Source organism: Acanthopagrus latus, chromosome 1 (assembly GCF_904848185.1).
Source record: "Acanthopagrus latus isolate v.2019 chromosome 1, fAcaLat1.1, whole genome shotgun sequence".
In the NCBI taxonomy this organism is placed as follows: Eukaryota; Metazoa; Chordata; class Actinopteri; order Spariformes; family Sparidae; genus Acanthopagrus; species Acanthopagrus latus.
Window position 1 is genome coordinate 16,969,604 of NC_051039.1, and position 18,787 is coordinate 16,988,390.

Here is an 18,787-nt window from a genome sequence, read left to right on the forward strand (position 1 = left end):
GTAACAAAGCTCTCACCTCAGGCTGAGCAAGGAGGAGAGGTGGCTAGTCTGTTAAAACAGTGTGGCTAAACTTGAGACTAAACATTTCGAGTGCCAATATTGTCTCAAATATAGCATTAATAGAAAAAAAAAAGAAAAGCACAACAACGTCAAAAGAAGAAAAAAGCGACACAAAAGTAAAGATACAACAACAAAAAAATAATGTTGGTTAAAAATATATATAATACAAATATAAAATTCATAAGACAAGAAAAGAGATAAATAGATAACATTCAAACCCACCATAAGGTCACACTAGTACAACATATATAAAGACTTTCAGTCAAAACAGTTACTCTATATTAGCAAGAATAACACCAAGGTGTGACATTTTGTTGTTCTTTTGCACATGCTGGTAAGTTCAGTTCACCTGACCTGTTGAGGCAGGTAGTGGCAAAGCCTGCTGTGTGAAAACAGGGTTAGTATCCTGTCTGAGGTGGGAAGTCTTTAAACTGCCAAGTTGCACGGCAATAAAGCATCCTACATACATAGGATATATATATATATATATATATATATATATATATATATATATATATATATATATATATATATATATATATATATATATATATATATATATATATATATATATATATATATATGTATATGTGTATATATGTGTATATATAAATATTGTGTGTGTATATATATATGTCTGTGTATATATATGTGTATATATATATATGTATATGTGTATATATATGTGTGTATATATATGTATATGTGTATATATGTATATGTGTATATATATGTATATGTGTGTATATATATGTGTGTATATATATATATGTGTATATATATGTGTGTATATATATATATGTATATATATGTGTGTATATATATATATATATATATATATATATATATATATAAAAACACACTGTAAACACGTCATCTGTCCGCCCATCTATTCAAGAACCCCTCTCAATAGGCAGCCATACGATTCTCGTGGTGTCAATTTAAAAGCAATTGGGTCAATGTGCCATATCACAAGGTAGTCTGACAATCCCACACGAAGGCACAATCTCAGAATTAGCAGAACAAAAACAATGCATCCCAGTTATACAGTCCTTATATGTTGGCAAACAGACTTACTGTATCTGCCAAATCCCTAAATGAACGTCTTTTTGGTGAGAAGGCTCAATTTGGAACGCATCACACCAACACTAGAGGCATTCACAAATTAATTACTTCAGATACGTGTGCTTCCTCTTATTTGCATAGAGGAACATTCAGCAGAAGTAATAAACACACACACACAAAATAAGGCCCCCCAGTGACCACAGCCCCCAACCTCATCCAAGTCTCTCCTTGTCCCCAAAGCCCTGATGGCTCGGCCATGCACAGAGGAACAGACACGGGTAGTGAGAGCAGATCAGACTGCAACACATCCTACAAACACGAATGGGAAGCATTACAATGATGGGCTGGATGCAGGACAATGGGCCGCACCTTAAACAAACAGAAGCTACTTCCTGCTCGGGGAACAGGGGAGAGGGAGAAGAAACAACACAATATCACAACCTGACATCGGACGTCTTTATATAAATATGAATTTACATTCCAATTAGAGGAAATTTTCATCTTCAGGGCAGTGTGTCAGTCCCACCATTGAGTGCACAATTAGCATGAGCTATTTATATTCATTTCATTATCATCATCATCATCATCGAGTCATAGCACAATAATGTAAATGCATAGCAAAAACACCTGTAACAAGGCCTTTGTTGATTATTACATGAAATCATTACAGCTCCCTCGGAGGCACCTTGCAATGTTTTGTCACACTAATCAACTTCATTAATTCAAAAGTGTGTTAAAATAATTTGTCATTTGTCATCATTTTCTGAAGTTCAAAGGGTACACATAATAACGGTCCAGCCTGCTTGTATTGATCATGGACATCTTTTATTTCCTTGTTTGACACTAAAGTTTTCCTGTTAAAGCATCATAAAAAAAGCAATACATCAAAAGCGTACTGCATTATAACTATAGACATTATGTAAAACTACAGCTTTGAATGGAGCTGTGCAGCATCTTGTTTATATTGGCCAGCAGGAGCCTGATATGTGTTGATATCACAGCACAGTGTAATCACATGGCCCTGCACGCCCACACAAGTGTTTTCGGTTTGGATGATTACACCTCTGCTCAGGTTGAAGGTGGACAGAGCAATGCTGTAAATTATATAATGTCACCAAGCTGTCGATCAAGCACAGACTGTACACACCCACACAGTCCGGCGAACAGAAGAGCAGCCGAAAAAACTAAAATCACCTGTGTGGGTGCACCATGAGTGTCTGTAACTGCTGAATTATGCAGAACAAAAAGGACCATGACGAACCAGTCCATCAGATGATTGACAGTTACAGCTCAAAGGTCAATGTTCTACCGAATCTTCTGCTTCATCTAAAGTCATCAGAGTGTCAGAGGTCAGGCTTAGAGAGAGCTCAGCTGAGCGTGATTTGTAACAGTAGAAATTAGGTTTTATCAATGACATTAACCATCGCTGCTGTCGCTTTCTTTCTATATCAGGAAGGAGCACAAGACAAATTATTCAATTGTTCAAATTTGAACTCAACTGACGGTTAAGAAACTCGTTCTCGTGATCTGGAAGCAAAACACACCATTACTGCAGCAGCTAAAAGTCAGAGCACAAACATGTCATGTAAAATAATTAGTGAAAATAACATGCTGATGTGTTACATACATAAACACTACATATAAATATATACATGAAAACATCAGACAGACATTCCCCTCAGAGAAGACAGTTAGTCAAAGCTCGGCTGCTCGATATCTGGCGGCGCCGTTCTGCGAGTCAGGTTGGACAGGTAGAGAGCAGTAGCCATGGGAACAAAGCCGGCAGCCACCTTCAGGATGGCCAGCAGCCTCTCCGTAGCATTGGTCACACCGTCCGGTGTCTGGAGGGGAGGAATGTTACACAAGACTGTTTTTACAGACACATTTCATGAAACACTCAGGTACTTAATATACACAATTAGCTTTCTTTGGGTTTCTGCAGGGTTACATTTAAGACTTTTCCATATGCAAAAATTTGAGAGATTTGTTTTCAGTACTTCCCAGGAGTACGTTACAATAATTCCTAATGATATAATCAATCAAATTCATGTAAAATATTGTTTAGGTTACTATTTAATGTCTGCTGACAGGCCAGTCGGATACAAAATATTTTAAAACTGATAAAATAAGTAGAAAAAAGCCTAAAAAGTACTCCTTTTAGCTTCTCTTACTTGACAGTTTGATGCTTTTCTTCCTTTTTTTACCAGACAAAACGATTGATCGAGGAATTGACCTACAGATAATGACAAAGATCATAAGCTGCAGCCCAGATATCTAACATTACTCTCTTTGTAGGCACAGGAGAAACGTGTAAGCCCTCTTAATACATCCCGAGGGCTCATGTTGGAATTTCTTTGTTTGTTATTCAAGTGTTTGGACATCAATGGCAAAAATCTATAGCTTGCCCTCACGCCACATTTGTGGTTCTGAGTTTGCTCTGAAATTATGTCTCTGGTTTAAACCGTCTGCAAAGTTTGTGACAAAAATTGATGCGAACCTGATCCTCTGCAAACAGCATGGGGCAGTGGAGCGATGCGGCCAGTTTCCTGACAGCGTCCAGGCGCTCTGTGGGAACTGAAGCGTTACGAGCTAAAAGAGACGAATGCACAAAAGGGCAGCCAGTCAGAAAGAGACACACAGAAAGGGTTGAGCTATAAGTGAGTCATTTCACAACAATAAAGGATTGGATAAGGTATATAAAGTGCGAAAATGGTCCATCTTTGACCATTTATGCTCCATTTAATCCCCCTGGCTCCTGTTTTGACCTCCTTTATGTGATTCACAAAGCTGAGGACAGAAAACAAACTCTTACAGAATTTAACCCATTGACATACCATTTGTGACCATGAAGCAGACTTTTCCGAGGAAATATCCTGGGTCCAGATTTTTCAGGGACGCTTCTGCTGACTGGAAACTATGACAAAACAAATAACACAAGTCACATATTGAATAGCGAATAACATTATTATCAATAATTGGAGAACGCAGTAATTAATAAAACACACACAAACCACGCTAAACAAATCAGTAGTTCTTCCACATTCGAGGGCAGTGCCGATGTTAGATTATCGAGGCCTGATTTGTAAAGGTCAGTGGTTTCACTGACAATTTTCTTATTCTTCTTAAAAAAGTTGACCAATATATCAGTTAGATGATATTATTGGCTGTCACTGGCCTAACACACATATAGGTCCCTGTGAAGGTTACTGTTTCAGTTCACTGATGTAATTCGGTGTAGAGTCGTAAGGGCAACTTGTCTGCTTATTTCAGAGCAACATATACATTCAATTAAGTCTCATTCAGACAAACCAAAACTACAATACAATATAATGTATAGTATTTATTATCTAAAATGCATACTGCTGAGGATTTAAAAGATACCTGAGCTCTGAGGTGAGATTGATGATGAACACCACCAGGTCTATCCTTGGACGACTTTCCTCATTCTCCTTGGGCAGAGGCAGGCTCTTGGCTAGTCTCCTGATTGAAACAGTTCACGTGGTTATTGTCAGTGTGAACATGATCACTGATATGATCATAATCACAGGTGGTAATGTTTTCAACTTGTTCATGTCATCAAACGTCTCACGATTACTGGATGAGGTTTGAAAATACTGTGCATTGACAGCAGAACACTATACATGTATTATTAAAGGGATATTCCGGTGTAAGTTTAATCCATAGTCTAACACACCTTGACACTGAGTACGACCCCCCCTCGAGAGATAAAATTTGCGGACCGCTAGCTTACGTAGTTTTAGCATCCTCAGAAACAACCGCACAACAACAATACACTGCAGTAAATGGATCCAAGTATAACCCACCATCAAAAAGCCACAAATAATGCTCAGAACAGCACCAAACTTCAGCAACATTGCAAACAGGGTCCCAGCACATGTTTCAAGGCATCAAACATTTGATATCATTGCCGGCAGAGTCGGAAAAGATAAACAAACTCACCACCCGAGAAGCCTCTTGTTGTGGGGAAGCCCTGCGAGTCGATTACCGAGTGCAGGAGAGTCCCGCAGTAATGATATTCAATGAGCTACAAACTTTGTCTCCCGAGGGGGGGGGGGTCATACTCGGTGTCAAGGTGTGTTAGAACATGGATTAAATTTACACCGGAATATCCCTTTAAGCTTTACTCTAAAAGTTTCAAGTCTGATATTGAATCTTTCTCAAAAGGTTTACCTGATGTAAAAATAACTCAATGTGAACTGGTAATTACAGTAACTCTGATATACAATAAACGCAGCTTCACTAGTCTTGAGCCAAACCTTTAATTTTCCTAAAGTATACAGCATATTCTCATGTTGATTATAAAGTAAATCCAAACAAACGAACGGAAGTAAACAGACAACATGTTCACTGATCACAAGGTGTTTGATTAAAATCAAATGTTAGGAATTTGGTGCTGTTGTATAGGTTGTATTATCATAAAAACAATGATACAAATCAGGTCTAGTTCCAGTAACAGAATAGCAAATGATGTCTCCAGTTGCCTAATGACAGTCTCCTGTAAAGGACAGCTGACTTCAGCAGTTTAATGTGATGGAGCAGTACTCACACATTCACAGTGAAAGCAGTCTCCTCCACCAGAGTTTCAGCTAAACTCTGCTGAAACTGTTCCTCGCTCTCCACCAGCTGCAGAAAAAACACTTGTGAGTCAGTGCAAAACATTGGGATATGGAAAGAAAAGTAGCTCAAATTCACTCCAGAACTGAGGGTGCTGGCACTCTCCTGCAGAGTTAACAATGAAGTAAGCAATGACTTCAGTTCTTTAACTATAATGTATTAGTATAGTCAGAAAAGCTATCAGATGTCACTGGGATCACGTAACTAATCAATGTTGTACCTGTGGTACCCACTGATCAATAAGTCAACCTTCTGAAAATAGCCACTCTTAAAAATGCATTGTTTGACTTTTATTCAAAATTAGTTTAATTCTATCTACCAGGTTAAAAATCTGAATATGATACCTTTGACTCTACACCATGGTGTTTTAATTAAACACAGCTTCTATACCATTAATTGTCAATAAACTTTGGAGTCTGCAGTCCACCCCTGATAAGCTGAACATGTGAATGTACAACCATAAACTTGTGTAATGTTAAATAATGCTTTCCACTATAAGTCTTCCTGTCCAGATTTATGATCCCAGGGTTGGCTCCCACTGACTAATGAACACGTGAATGATATTTTTATGCTTTTGTTTTGAAACTTTGAGCCAGGAAGTGTGAGCTTGGTGTGAGATAAAGTATTTTAACCTTCCGTTCATCATTGTGTCAGCACATGAACAAGTTAAATGTACTTTGGTTGGGTAAAGTAAGTCTTTATTACTGACAGTAAGTACAAGAACAAGGGAACAAGACATTACACTGACGACTGAGCTATCTAAACTTTGGCTCAATTTAACTGCTAGCTCCTCCTGAGGGCATCTGAAACAGTGTAAATTAGATGTGACCCAGCATTTACATTGACACCGACACGGTAACCGTTGCTTTATCTTTAATGAGGCTAGCGTACAAGGTAATAGCATGTAGTGTCTTTAGCTGTCAATGATTAAAGCTGAAGAAACGCAAACTCACCAAGATGTTCGCTGTATTCAAACACGGCAGCTTGCTAAATGGCTTCAACAACGCCATCCCGATTTAAACACTTAAAACTCCGCAGTAACATGAATTAAATCAATAAATCCACCGTAGGGCTTCTGGTCAACTCATGTTTACTCGCGCTTCTTTTCCGAACGTGCGTCTGACGTCATGACGTCTTTTCCTGCAGTTGACGGCATGACGTTCTCTCATCTGAAGTTACTTCCTGCCATCTACAGGCTGATCGGTGTTCTGTGGGTCCTTTTGCAGGTACAGATTGTACATTTTGAGCAAAACGCTGTTACCAGTAATTTATGATTTGAGTGTAGCAGTTTTGAAGGGAAGTATCAGCTGCAAACGACTCACAGCAGCAGGGAATAATTCTGATTTAATGAAACTTCGGCAGGGTAGGTAGATGAACACCTCACCTATATCAGGACGATTTTTCATCAAGTTAAACCAATCCAAAAACATCATTGAAAATATTTTAGAATCATTGTAAGCGCGAGGATCAAAGGGAAAAAACAAATATTTTTTATGTTTTTTTTAAACCATGTGTATGAAATTTTTAAGTAGCTTACAGGTTTTGTCAATTAGGCATGGGACAATTTAAAATAAGGATTATCCTGATTAAAGTAATTGCAATTCACGATATTATCCCGATAATTATTCAAATATGCTTAAAGGATACATTCACTCAAAAAAGACAATTCTATCAATATTAATAACTATACCTCATGTTGATTGAAAGTTGGGTGAAAGAATTTCTGGAGCTTCACAGAGAAACAGTGCTGCAGCCAGTGTTGCCAGTTACCTTGAAAAAGTAATCCTATTACTGATCACTCCTTTAAAAATAACTTAGTTACTTTACTGATTACTTGTTTTTAAAAGTAACTAAGTTAGATTACAATTTACTTTATTAGTTATATTCAGCAGGTACCACTGGCAGCAGGTATAAATAATGTCATTCCATTTTAATTTGGGATTTCAAGATCAGACTGCATGGAGCCATTTTCTTTGTGTTTCCTGTTTTTTATTATTTAAAACAAGCCTAGCCCCCCCACCCCCCATCTACTTTAGTTGTTTTTGAGAATGCTGCAACACTGTTTTCCTGTGAATCCCGAAAATGTTTTGTGGACTACAAAACTGTATCTACTCACTCTCATGTCGATGTAAATTTGATTAATGGCTGAATTTCCTTTTTTTTTTTTTTTTTAAATGTTCTCTTGACATGGCACTACAACATACTGGAATGTATCTTTTTATTCCATCACAAATAAGTCACACATAATTCACATAACTTTTATGTGGCAGCTGTGACGGGCAACAGAGCCTTCGGCCGTCTTGACAGGGTTACGATTTTGTGATTAGTTGAGAAATGTGGGTTACCATTTCAGAATAAATTCTGAAATTATCAAAGGGCTATGGGTGTTGATCTAGACAGCTTTTCAAGTCACTTGTGAGGATATTAACGATTATTCTGATTAACAATTATCTCGATAATGGAAATTCAATCAAGTTATTGTTGTGATACAATATATATAGTTTTTATTGTGATACATAACATCTTGTCTCCTCCAATCACTGGTGTCAATGTTTGAGGAGGGAAAAACTGATACTCGGGGCCATAGCAGAAACTATGTTACTAATGTGTCTCAAATGTAATGTGCTGCCTATTTTTACATGAATGTAAATATGTGTTTTAATGTAATTAAAGTGTAAACATAAACAAGTGAAGTTAAAGAGAAATATGTATAAACACAATCTATTTGAATCGAAGCAGAACATTTTATTCTCTTAATGGTGGCACAGCGAAGTAGATTTCCCCAGTACATCCAGGTTGTATCACAGCAAACAGGACACAAGTCCCTGGGCCATTGAGTGTCAGTATGCAAAGATGCACATCATCTATATGCATTCAACATGTCAGGAACTTAGGTGGAAACATGTGGAGGACTTCTTGCAGAGGGATGAGTGGAGTTTATTTACGAGCTCATCACTGCATCCTGGATTAAGAGAAGGCTCAAGGAAGCGTAGCCTATCAGATTTTCCAAATGAGATTGTTATGGCTTGAAGGCAGCAAATAAAACACAAAACATCAGAAGTGCCTTCAGTCATTCACAGCTCATTTCCAACATTACTGCAACGATCATGCCACATTAATGAGTCCAACCTGTGTAAATGAATCTACCGCTCGATTCGTAATGGAGCCAGAAAAACAGTATTAACATTTAGGGTCCAACTAATGATAAAAAAATAACAGCAAATTCTGAGCAAAATGAAAAACAGACTCGAATAAGGCTGCTGTCTCTTCACTCACTCATCCCTCCTCACTGCCAAAATAACCGAGAATCAATGACTGTACATAAGATTGACAAGATGGCATAAAAAAAATGACTATACTGCTTCCACTAGCCTCACTATTATCTTATAAAAGATGGTTTGCGTGTTCCTTGATCGCCACCACTCAGGCTTATCCCCAATCCCCAAAGTTAAGTTTCCACTGTCCACCCCTGCTAATGTACATGTCCCACTTTCAACATGAACACACATACAAAGCCGACACACACACTCGCGCCAACACACACTCATTTCTCCATGCTCCTTTTGCTAAACAATATATCCAGACTTCCTCCTGTTCATATCTCCCCTGACTCTCGCTCCTCAGAGCTGGAGCGTCGGTCCCGCTCGCATGACAGGGATCGCTCTCGTTCCCTGCCCTTGGCTGTGTCCGCACAGGGGGACCTCTCCCTGTCCTCCCAGTCTCTGAACTCCGCCTTGTCATCACGCCACCCCTCTCCACATTTCTCCTGGGACGGTGAGCCTTCTCTTTCACGGGTATGAGATGTTCTTTCTCTGGATGACCTGCGAAGAGCAACAGCAACAGATTAAAAACATCAAGGGTGGTAAATTCCCAGCACAAGATTAAGGACCTGATGTCCTTAAATCTGGTTTTGATAAAGAGATGAAAAGGTAAGGGTTATTGTCCAAATGTAGAGAGTTCTTAAATCATATTATATTAGTAATCTCCTCTAATCTTAAGAGTGATTAATTCATTTTGATTATTTTCATGATTGATTCATCTGTCTCATTTTTATGTGATTATTTTACTGTATGCAGTTAAGATACTGAATTGTCATATCCTAATGATGCTTCATGAAATGTGATGCTTTAAAAGCCACACCTCTTCCTTTTGTGCCTGTGAGAGTGGGAGCGTGAGCGATGTCTTTCCTTGTGTCGATGTTTCCTCTCTCTCTCACGATCCCGGTCTCCACCCTCTTCTCTAGAATGAGAGGAGCGATGGCGTCTCGAACGATGGGAGGACGAACTGCCTCCATCCCTACAAACAGGTTCACAGGGAAAATAAAAGTTTTTAAAGTTTAAATAAAAATGAATAACAAAAAACAGGTAGGCTGCAGTACTAGCGAGAGATCAGCTACTTGAAAGCTGAAACATCCTGAGGCATCTTGTCTCGTGACGAGGACTGGACAATGATAGAAAATTATTGTGATATGGCGAAGTGCAATATCCAAATAACAAGAAGCTGCAATTTTGTTTGCTAAATTGTAGGTTAAATGTGGGACAAATGGCATTCATAGCACTGTAATGCAGCATAGATGCCCTGGCCTACAGATTTTGTTCTCCAGATGTAAGAAAACATGTTTGTTTGGCACAGACCCAAACAAATGTCACATCATCACGATATAAATATTTTTTTTTGTGGAAATGGAAATTCTGATGCAAAATTATCACTGGCACTTAATCATCTGGTGCAGCGCTACTCATGACCAATTTAATTAGTAGACAATGGCCTTTACAGTCACCAATTATCAAATACTAATGTCGTTATAAATGGTGGTATATCAGATCCACGTCAACCTCGGAACTGTTTACCACCACACAACAAAACTGCTTTTGCACATGCTCACATTATCATAATTTTTGAGTGCTGTCACTTGGGCAATATTTAAAAAAAATCTCACAATGTCCCAATGTATCAACAATGATGTATCACAGCTGGCTTTGTGTACCATTAAACTTCTGTGTTTGTATTTGGCTAATACTAAAAAAATACTTCATACAATAACTGACTATTATATAGACAGTGACATCGGGACACACAAGTGGCCAAACAATAGACACTCACTACATACCAGTTTTGTGTGGAATTTACACAAATAATATTAATAATCTTTATTTACCGGTATGGACCCCAAGTCTGTATATTTGTGAAATTATAAATAAATCACATGGCCGACGAAGACTAAATGTATGAAGTGGTTCTGGTCAAATCAGACATACCTGTATCGCTCACCACTTCTAGATCTTGACCTGAGACAGAAAGACAAATCAGTTTCCAGATGACACCAAACTTTTTATTTGAACACAGTAACAGTCCAAGACAGACTGTTTCGTACCTCCTACGCTCCCGCTCCCTGTCTCGTTCTCTCTCCCACTCTCGCTCTCTCTCGCGTTCTCTCTCCCGCTCTCGCTCCCGTTCCAGCTCCCACTCTCGCTCTCTTTCATCTTCTCTTTCGCGTTCCTCTCGTCTTCTCATTCGCATTCTTTCTTGTTTCTCTACAACTGCTTTCTGTGTGAAACAAACATAGCAAGAATGTCCAAAGTTAAGTACAATACAAATAATGTGTTGTAAAAAATACACCATGCAAGTTAAGGTAGGTCTGTGATTTCCTGTTACAGTGCAGCCCGTACCCGTAGCTTGTCAAGCTTCTCCCGGATTTCAATGAAGCCGAGGTGCAGTTTGCCCCCAAAGTGGTCAGCCAGACGACGATCATTGTCATGAAGACCCAAGTAGGCAGAGCACACCTCACACACCCGTAGTTTTTGCTGTTGAAAGCTTGAGGCTGGCATTGAGTTCCTGTACACATCCTGCAATAACAAACGTTATGAGACTATGACGCTGGAGCAAATAAACTCAACACACAGCATTAAAAGATTCACATTTGTTTTTCACCAAGCCTGCATTATAGAGTGTCAGCTATTCCGGGAATTACAAGACCCATCAAAACCACTGTTGACTCTAAATATAGACGTTACAGAAGGAGAATCAATTCAGTTTCCTCGTCCTGATTTCTGTCATTGTGAATTTTGAGAAACCAATTTCTGTAACCAGTAAACCTACATCTTCATGGTGCGTAAATAATATTCTAGATCTAGTTGGTGATAAAAAATATCTCATAATAAACTAGTCACAACAAAGCAGTTATTTAAGTTCTGACCTCTGCTTCCTTTTTCAAGCCCCGAGTCTTCTCCACCATTTCCAGCAATTGCTGGGCCTCGTCTACGTTCCCCTCACCCCCGAGCTGCTCGGCTCGAGCAAGCATCTTCCCAATCTCTTCGTTCAGCTCGTGAACACGTTCAGCCTTTTCATTGAAGGAAAAAAAAGAGAGAAACAAATGAGCACTAAGCTTTTAAAAACATTTCTTTGCAAAGACTCTTGATAAGAAGATGGTGAGAATTTTAATTTTCCAAGGAGATTAATTATCCTGTTACAAAGCATTCATAAAGATCTGTTAACGATCACACTAGCAGTGGCAACAGTGAGTTTATCACCTTTGCAGCTACTTCAGCGCTGATCTCATCCTGTGTCTCGGCTAGTCTCTTCTTTGCCAGCTCGGTCCTGCGATCGCAGTCAGCAATGAAAGACTGAAGGTGCTCAGCAGCCTGCGAGAAAATACATGAGATAAATGCAATTTGTGGGTGTAAAATGTACACCAAAATCTCTAGCGGGAAAATGAAGTTTACGGTGTTAAACTGTACTAAAGTCATCTTAAATTGAAAGAGATTTTGGAAATGAGAGTAACACAAGCACCATTGGAATTATCAGCTACTGAGACTGAAAATAAAAGTGTGAGGAAAAAAACACAAGGCGCTGCGTTGGTGTTGTTTCAAGTATGGGTGAGGAGATGAAATATGTCCAGCTTGAGTTATAAATCTGAGTGCTGAAACACTGCACAGTGGTTTATAATAGAGCCCCACCAATGCTGAATCTTTGAGGCTGATGCCAGTAAAACGTTAGGATGGGATTATTTAAAATACACACATTGTTTTGCAAGATCCCTAAAATGTGGCTGTTAAACATTTGTGACAAAGATATGTAATGGAGGAATGGTATCTTAGAGTTTAATAAAAACCTTTATCATTATAAAAGAGGACCGAGAGATTTAAGCTCGATATTCACAGTGACCCAAGATCACGTTGGTTGGCGATCAGCAAGACTGACATTAATCATGCTCGTCCGAGACCCTCAATCATGCTCGTCCCTCTCATGACTCAGGCAGGGCCCAGGACTACTGACCCGGTGTTCCCCCTGTGTCGGTGGCCAGGATGTATTTTTTTGTCAAACCCCATTTTTATGTGTGCATTCAAACTTGACAAGTGTTGACTTTATACTTTCTTTATGATATTAAGATTTCTGTATCACTCAGTATTCACAGTGAAATCACAGTAACAACAAATACTTTTTTTCCAAAGCTGTACATGATTAGCTGTTACAGTGTATGCATTTGACTCACATCAAGTTCGAAGAAGTACTCCTGCTCCTTAGAGGCAATCTCGTAGTCTGCTCTGAGAGCCAAGTCATGGACTTTCATACACTCTCCCAGGTCCATCCTCTGCAGAAATCAGAAAGACATCGAAGTATTGTGTTTGTGTCCTTTCACTCATTTCACTCATCTGGACATTCCCATGACAATAATTTCCTAATGTTAACATGTCATAATGTCTTACATGTCTTAGCATTAAAATGACATCATATTAGGGACTGTAAATGAGATATCTTTTGAGTCACCGTGCTGCAGGTATGACTGCATTACTTTCTCACATTTTCTGTCTGATTGTGAAGTGCAGTGACGGTAATGAGACACAAGTACATTTTTTGTGTTGGTTTTACACTCTTGTGTAGTTTAATGGAAAATAAATAGTAATTTCGATGTTATGGTGTTGACTCTCAATTATGATTTAAGGCTGTTTACATTCACATCAGAGGCACTGTGTTGGAACTATTCATATAATCGCCTCCTTCAATTTGCCTTCCAGTTTACATAAAGTAATTGAAGTTAAAAGTTACATTCAGTTGTTTACAGGCAAAGATTGGCTTAAGTACATCACTGAAATGTAAGTTCTCAGTACCGTTCATTGTAATGCTACGTCAGGCTTGTACTGCAGCTATCTTTTGATTCCTGGGCTTTTTGCCTTTAATCTGATTGTAAGGCTGGGCTATACCTGCATGAGGGTCTGATGAAAAGTAGCTTCTCAATGGTGTACAAAAAGATCAGTCCCCCACTGCTCGTACAATATAAGGGCAATCTCGTAGTCTGCCCTGAGAGCCAAATCATGGACATTCATACACTCTCCCAGGCCCATCCTCTGCATCTTCTTATTTTCCTTTACTGATTCTATCATTTCTCTAAATTTTTTGCATGACTTTTTCTTTCTCTCTTTTTCTGTGATTTTGCCTGTTTTATCACATTTATACCTTTCACAAGGCTTCCTTGTGTTTGGCTTGACTACAGAGTGTTTATTCTGTAGTCATGTCTTCCTTTGCTTCCTGCTTTTTCTTGAGTGTCACAGCACTTTGTAAACTCTGTTTTTAAAAAGGTGCTGTATAAATATGGTTTATTGTTATAAATCTACATTCCCTAAAAAAAGAAATAAATAAATAAAACAAAAAATTGCGTGATATCAGCTCTTCAGGCTTATATTCAATGTGTCACTTCAAGACCTAAAGACAGCATCGATCCTTCTACTTTACATATAAACATTATACTCACGGTGCCAGACAGGATGTCATGAGGACATGAATCCAAGAGGTGACTTTTGCAGACCCGCTCATCTGTGAATTTGATTCTCTGCCTCATGGTATCTCCTAAAAAAGAAAACCAGAACAAGAGACCGACATTGTAGGCTTGTAATTTAAACCAGTCACTCCTTAATAGATAAGCACGAGCTAATTCGTGCAGACTTACGTTGAACAAGTAACACATCTGTAACATTACTGGTAAAACATGAAATTAGCTGCTCAGATAGTGTCTGATAACATGACAGAATCTGGTAGCACGGAGAAAACAACATACTGACCATAACAAAGCAGCATGCTAAACTGCTATTATTGTGTTTTTTTGTTGTTGTACATGTTCGCAACATTTTGACTTGCCATGTGAAGTCAAACTCAAAAACAACAGGTAGCTAGTCGGCTGGCTATCCTCATGTTGGCTAGCTTGGGCTGCAAAGCGTGCCTCACTGTCTGGGAGGATTGGTTAGCTTCCCGGCTAATGCTAGCAACAACACAAACTCCTGTCTTGATCGGATCAGACGCCGATCTCAGCCAAAGCCAGTTGAGCTCACCGTCTCTCCCCGTCCCCATGAGCTGGTCCAGCATCGCTCGCATCTGCGCCTGGGCCGACATGTTTCTGAGTGTTCAGCTAACGTTGTGTGAGTCACTCCTCGCCAGCTTCGGTCCTCACACATGCAGCCTCCTCGACTGCAGGCCTCGTCGGCTCCACCACCACCACGACAACCGCGGACAACTTTTGCCACAAGGAGAACAAGCTCGACTCCCGCCGAGCCAGCGAGCTGATTGTGTGTCGCGATAGAGCAGTTGTCTGGTTATCGGAGCACTTTAAACACAGCTAAATGTGACTTTGTCACGGTTGATGACTTCGGGTCGGATGAGTAAGTGCAACGTCTGTTTGAAAACTGCTGGAGTCCCCTGGTCGTGTGTCGAGTTGAGAGGTAGGTGACTGAATGTAGACAGGGCGTTTAGTTAGCTAACTAAATCTGTATCGAAATAAGCAAGCAGTTCTTCTGTAACATATTCTCTAACTGTATTTCTAGCCAGTTAGCTAGAAGTTGGCAAGTTTATTCAACGTCCGTCCTTCCGTCTCTCCACTTCCCCTCCGTGCGCGTCACCGCGGAGCGCGTTCTCGAGCCTCCGCTTCGAGGAAGTGCTGCAGCCTCGCGCGCTTGTCGGTTTGGTGACGTTTCAGGAAGTAAATAATTTGAATTTTCAAAATTATTCTTTTAATATTACAAATATATATTATTATAAAACCAATTAAATTGTGTGATGTGTAAAAATCCTAAGTGTTTGGACGCATTCCCACATTTATTACACTGTTCTAAATGATTAATTATAACAAAAGCTGTTGTCAAATTCCTTAACGACTTGCCTGATCACACAGGCAAGCTGCGGTAGAGTTATACAATTCTATAGGTTGGTCAATTGATAAAGAGATGTGGTTAGTGATGTCATCATTTCAGAATTTGCTGAAATATCCTTTTTCGTTGGAGGTTCAAAAGCAAGCATATATTGTGGTGTAAAGTTGCAGAATGGTAGACCTACCTCTATCCACGTAAGATACTGACTTCTGTGCAAAAAGTCACTCTGCCTGCTATAAAATAATAGATAAATATGGATCCCACATATTCACAAACCCGTCAACACAATATAAACAGTATATCTTTATAAATACATTGGGAATATATATTTATGTTGAGGTTGTTTTTGCTACAAACAAACAAACAAACAAACAAACAAACAAAACATCTAGCTGGCCAAATTGAACCTTAATGTGGGCCATACTCTGGGCTGCCCTGTATAGGATATAAAGTGATGTCAGATCAGACCGGGTAAAATTAGGTTGATGACACTGTGTTTTATGTCATAGTGATTTGTTGTTGTTGTTCTTTGTTGTAAATAAATGGTTTCGGAAGAGCATTTTCATTTTTAATTTGTGAGAATTAAATACATTACACAGCATCTGCGGACGTCAGTGGTGGTTGTCAGGCTAAGGCGACGTACATCTGACATGCAATCTCTTGGCCACACAACACAGTTGAATTTGAAAGTATTTAATTAATGTAATTGATGCATCAAAATGTTGTGCTACTGCTGGTGTTTTCACGTCAAACGTCAAGACACGCCCATATAAGGCATCCCAGTCCAGCTACAGAGACGTCCCACCCACCCCATTAGATAGACTGGAAAAATGGCGACGAGGTTACTGCGGCTCCCACTGCGCCTTTCTACCCAAAATATGGGGGTTATGAGCCGTAACACCGGCTTGAAAACATCAAACATATCCAGGGCGACTCAAAGCCGGACGGCAGTATCAACGCCATCGGGGGCAATCTTACCTAAACCGGATAAAGTGAGTTTCTTTCTGCCTCGGTCACCGATTGAAAGCCAACATGAAATATGAGTGATATCGTAGGCGGGACTTGTCACTGGATTGACAAAGGCTGTGGCGAATAGAAATGCAGGACACGGGCTGTTCCAGTCAAATCAGCCAATGAGCGTATGTTTACACGAAGCTAAAGGTACTTTCAGGAAGTACTATATAACCGCTGATATAGCCAATTCAAGTGTAGATTTACAAAATCCCTTGAAATAATGTATAATTTGAGGATTCACGTTTGATCAATTGTTTAGCGTGGCGTGTAACTAAATGGCGCAAACGTGAGACATCTTGGAGTGCATGGTTGTCAAGAAAGGTCGAGCAAAATGAAGGGTATATGTTCAAATAGCCTTTAACTAAGGTCCTCTGTTTTTAATACTCTAACTATCCAACGCGATTAAATTAATTTACAAATGAACAGCACGTACATAGTTGGCTGTAGGGGAAGCTTTCATAACATCTGAATGCTTTAAGCCAAGGGAGTGTTTTTAATGTGTGAGTCTAGTTCACAATCCTGACTAAAGGCATAGTCATTAATTAACCTCTAATGCACCCTTTCTCAGACAGTACAGTATAACTGAGACAAAACAGAAAAATCCCTCGCGAGGCCATAGCCAAGGTCTGAATTGTAATGAATGTGTTGTCCAAAAGCTAAATCGGCCCCAAATGACACCCCAGTTCTCCCAACATTTTTCATTTTCATGTAGAAATAAGTACTGACATAATAAAGGTCTTTTGTACAAGATTTTGGCACAAGGGCCCTCAAAACAGCACCTTAAATTGATAGGGTAGTAAAGCAGGGCCCACCATGAAGCCCCCATTTAATTTAAACATGTAATATTAAAACAATTCTTTCCAATGAGAGAAGATAATCACATCATTGAACCTGAAAACGTATTTGAATGAAGGACACAACCTTTGTGGTCTGCTGCCAACAAATGCCATTTTTTGTTAAGGGTTTCTGGATCTGGCTCCATTGCGGCGGCTAGACATGGTTGGCTCTGCTATAGTGTCTTCGAAGATTCCATTTGTATTTAGTTTCTGTTGAAACATTTGCTCATGATCAAAAATTTCAACTAAAATAATCTAGAGCAAAACGAGGGGAGATCAGTATTGAATATCTTTGAAGTAATCTGAACAGTCCATGCGTCTCCTCCCTTGAATAAACTCAAAGTAAACTAAAGTTCATGCTACTTGACAATTCCTCTTTATGTTTTCCAGACACCGTTTGGTCTTATCCGTATGACAATAGTGGTGGTGCCTTTCCTGTATGTGGGAACTCTGATCAGCAAGAACTTTGCTGCTCTCTTGGAGGAGCATGACATCTTTGTCCCAGAGGACGATGACGACGATGACTGAGTCATTGACAGAAAAAAAGGTAAAGTCAAAGTGTACATTAGCCGCGCCTTATTTCACCTTTTAACACTGTTGCTCCAACCTCTTTTATGCCTGATCTTGTGTAAAGGGTGTGTCAGCTCCATTTCAAAACATGTAGTTTGTGGCATGTTTGCAATCAAGACTGATAAATGTAGAAAGCTGATGAACTGTTTTTTTATTTACCTCTACAGAGTGAATACTAGCCAGCACAAGGAAGGTGGAGAAGATGGGACAGTTTGACTACCAAATCCTTGATCTCCACCCATCTCCTTCCTCTGTCCTCTGCTGTTTATGTTGTTTACATTAAATTCATTTATTGAAATGCCATATCATGTGAGGCTATCAAAAAAAATGTTATGCCTTCACTCTTGTTTGCATGTTTGTGTCTGTCACTCAATAAACAGAGTCGATTACACACTAATAAACACTTGTTGTTATTGAATATGATCAGTCTTTGCATGGTGGTTTCCAAGTACACAATAGTGATGTCCAGTC

The 18,787-nt window shown here is 39.3% G+C and overlaps 3 protein-coding genes across 3 annotated transcripts; 1 reads left to right on the top strand and 2 right to left on the bottom strand.

The window, feature by feature from the left end:
* Window positions 1-1,928: 1,928 nt before the first annotated feature.
* On the bottom strand, window positions 1,929-6,919 carry pane1 (proliferation associated nuclear element). Its single transcript, XM_037116007.1, has 6 exons — window positions 6,714-6,919; window positions 5,693-5,769; window positions 4,507-4,605; window positions 3,960-4,039; window positions 3,623-3,714; window positions 1,929-2,966 (listed from the first exon to the last, which is right to left on the bottom strand). Exons 1-6 carry the CDS (start codon window positions 6,768-6,770, stop codon window positions 2,817-2,819), a joined length of 555 nt encoding a protein of 184 aa, XP_036971902.1. The 5' UTR covers window positions 6,771-6,919; the 3' UTR covers window positions 1,929-2,816.
* Window positions 6,920-8,484: 1,565 nt separating this feature from the next.
* On the bottom strand, window positions 8,485-15,689 carry zgc:158803 (LUC7 domain-containing protein). Its single transcript, XM_037101843.1, has 10 exons — window positions 15,084-15,689; window positions 14,510-14,604; window positions 13,253-13,351; window positions 12,291-12,401; window positions 11,957-12,100; window positions 11,430-11,606; window positions 11,135-11,307; window positions 11,019-11,048; window positions 9,901-10,056; window positions 8,485-9,581 (listed from the first exon to the last, which is right to left on the bottom strand). Exons 1-10 carry the CDS (start codon window positions 15,142-15,144, stop codon window positions 9,356-9,358), a joined length of 1,272 nt encoding a protein of 423 aa, XP_036957738.1. The 5' UTR covers window positions 15,145-15,689; the 3' UTR covers window positions 8,485-9,355.
* Window positions 15,690-16,685: 996 nt separating this feature from the next.
* Window positions 16,686-18,713, top strand: smdt1b (single-pass membrane protein with aspartate-rich tail 1b). Its single transcript, XM_037101857.1, has 3 exons — window positions 16,686-16,888; window positions 18,137-18,293; window positions 18,484-18,713. Exons 1-2 carry the CDS (start codon window positions 16,727-16,729, stop codon window positions 18,272-18,274), a joined length of 300 nt encoding a protein of 99 aa, XP_036957752.1. The 5' UTR covers window positions 16,686-16,726; the 3' UTR covers window positions 18,275-18,293; window positions 18,484-18,713.
* Window positions 18,714-18,787: the final 74 nt, after the last annotated feature.

Bases quoted from the DNA above. Each gene is read 5' to 3' on its own strand.
- pane1 (XM_037116007.1), bottom strand. From the start codon at position 6,770: ATGGCGTTGTTGAAGCCATTTAGCAAGCTGCCGTGTTTGAATACAGCG. The intron at 4,606-5,692 runs GTGAGTACTGCT...TGTTTCAATCAG, and splicing joins ACTGCTTTCACTGTGAATGT to GAGACTAGCCAAGAGCCTGC. The intron at 4,040-4,506 runs GTATCTTTTAAA...GTTTTGTCATAG, and splicing joins AATCTCACCTCAGAGCTCAG to TTTCCAGTCAGCAGAAGCGT.
- zgc:158803 (XM_037101843.1), bottom strand. From the start codon at position 15,144: ATGTCGGCCCAGGCGCAGATGCGAGCGATGCTGGACCAGCTCATGGGG. The intron at 14,605-15,083 runs GTGAGCTCAACT...TTTCTTTTTTAG, and splicing joins CATGGGGACGGGGAGAGACG to GAGATACCATGAGGCAGAGA. The intron at 12,101-12,290 runs GTGATAAACTCA...TTCAATGAAAAG, and splicing joins GCGCTGAAGTAGCTGCAAAG to GCTGAACGTGTTCACGAGCT.
- smdt1b (XM_037101857.1), top strand. From the start codon at position 16,727: ATGGCGACGAGGTTACTGCGGCTCCCACTGCGCCTTTCTACCCAAAAT. The intron at 16,889-18,136 runs GTGAGTTTCTTT...TATGTTTTCCAG, and splicing joins TCTTACCTAAACCGGATAAA to ACACCGTTTGGTCTTATCCG.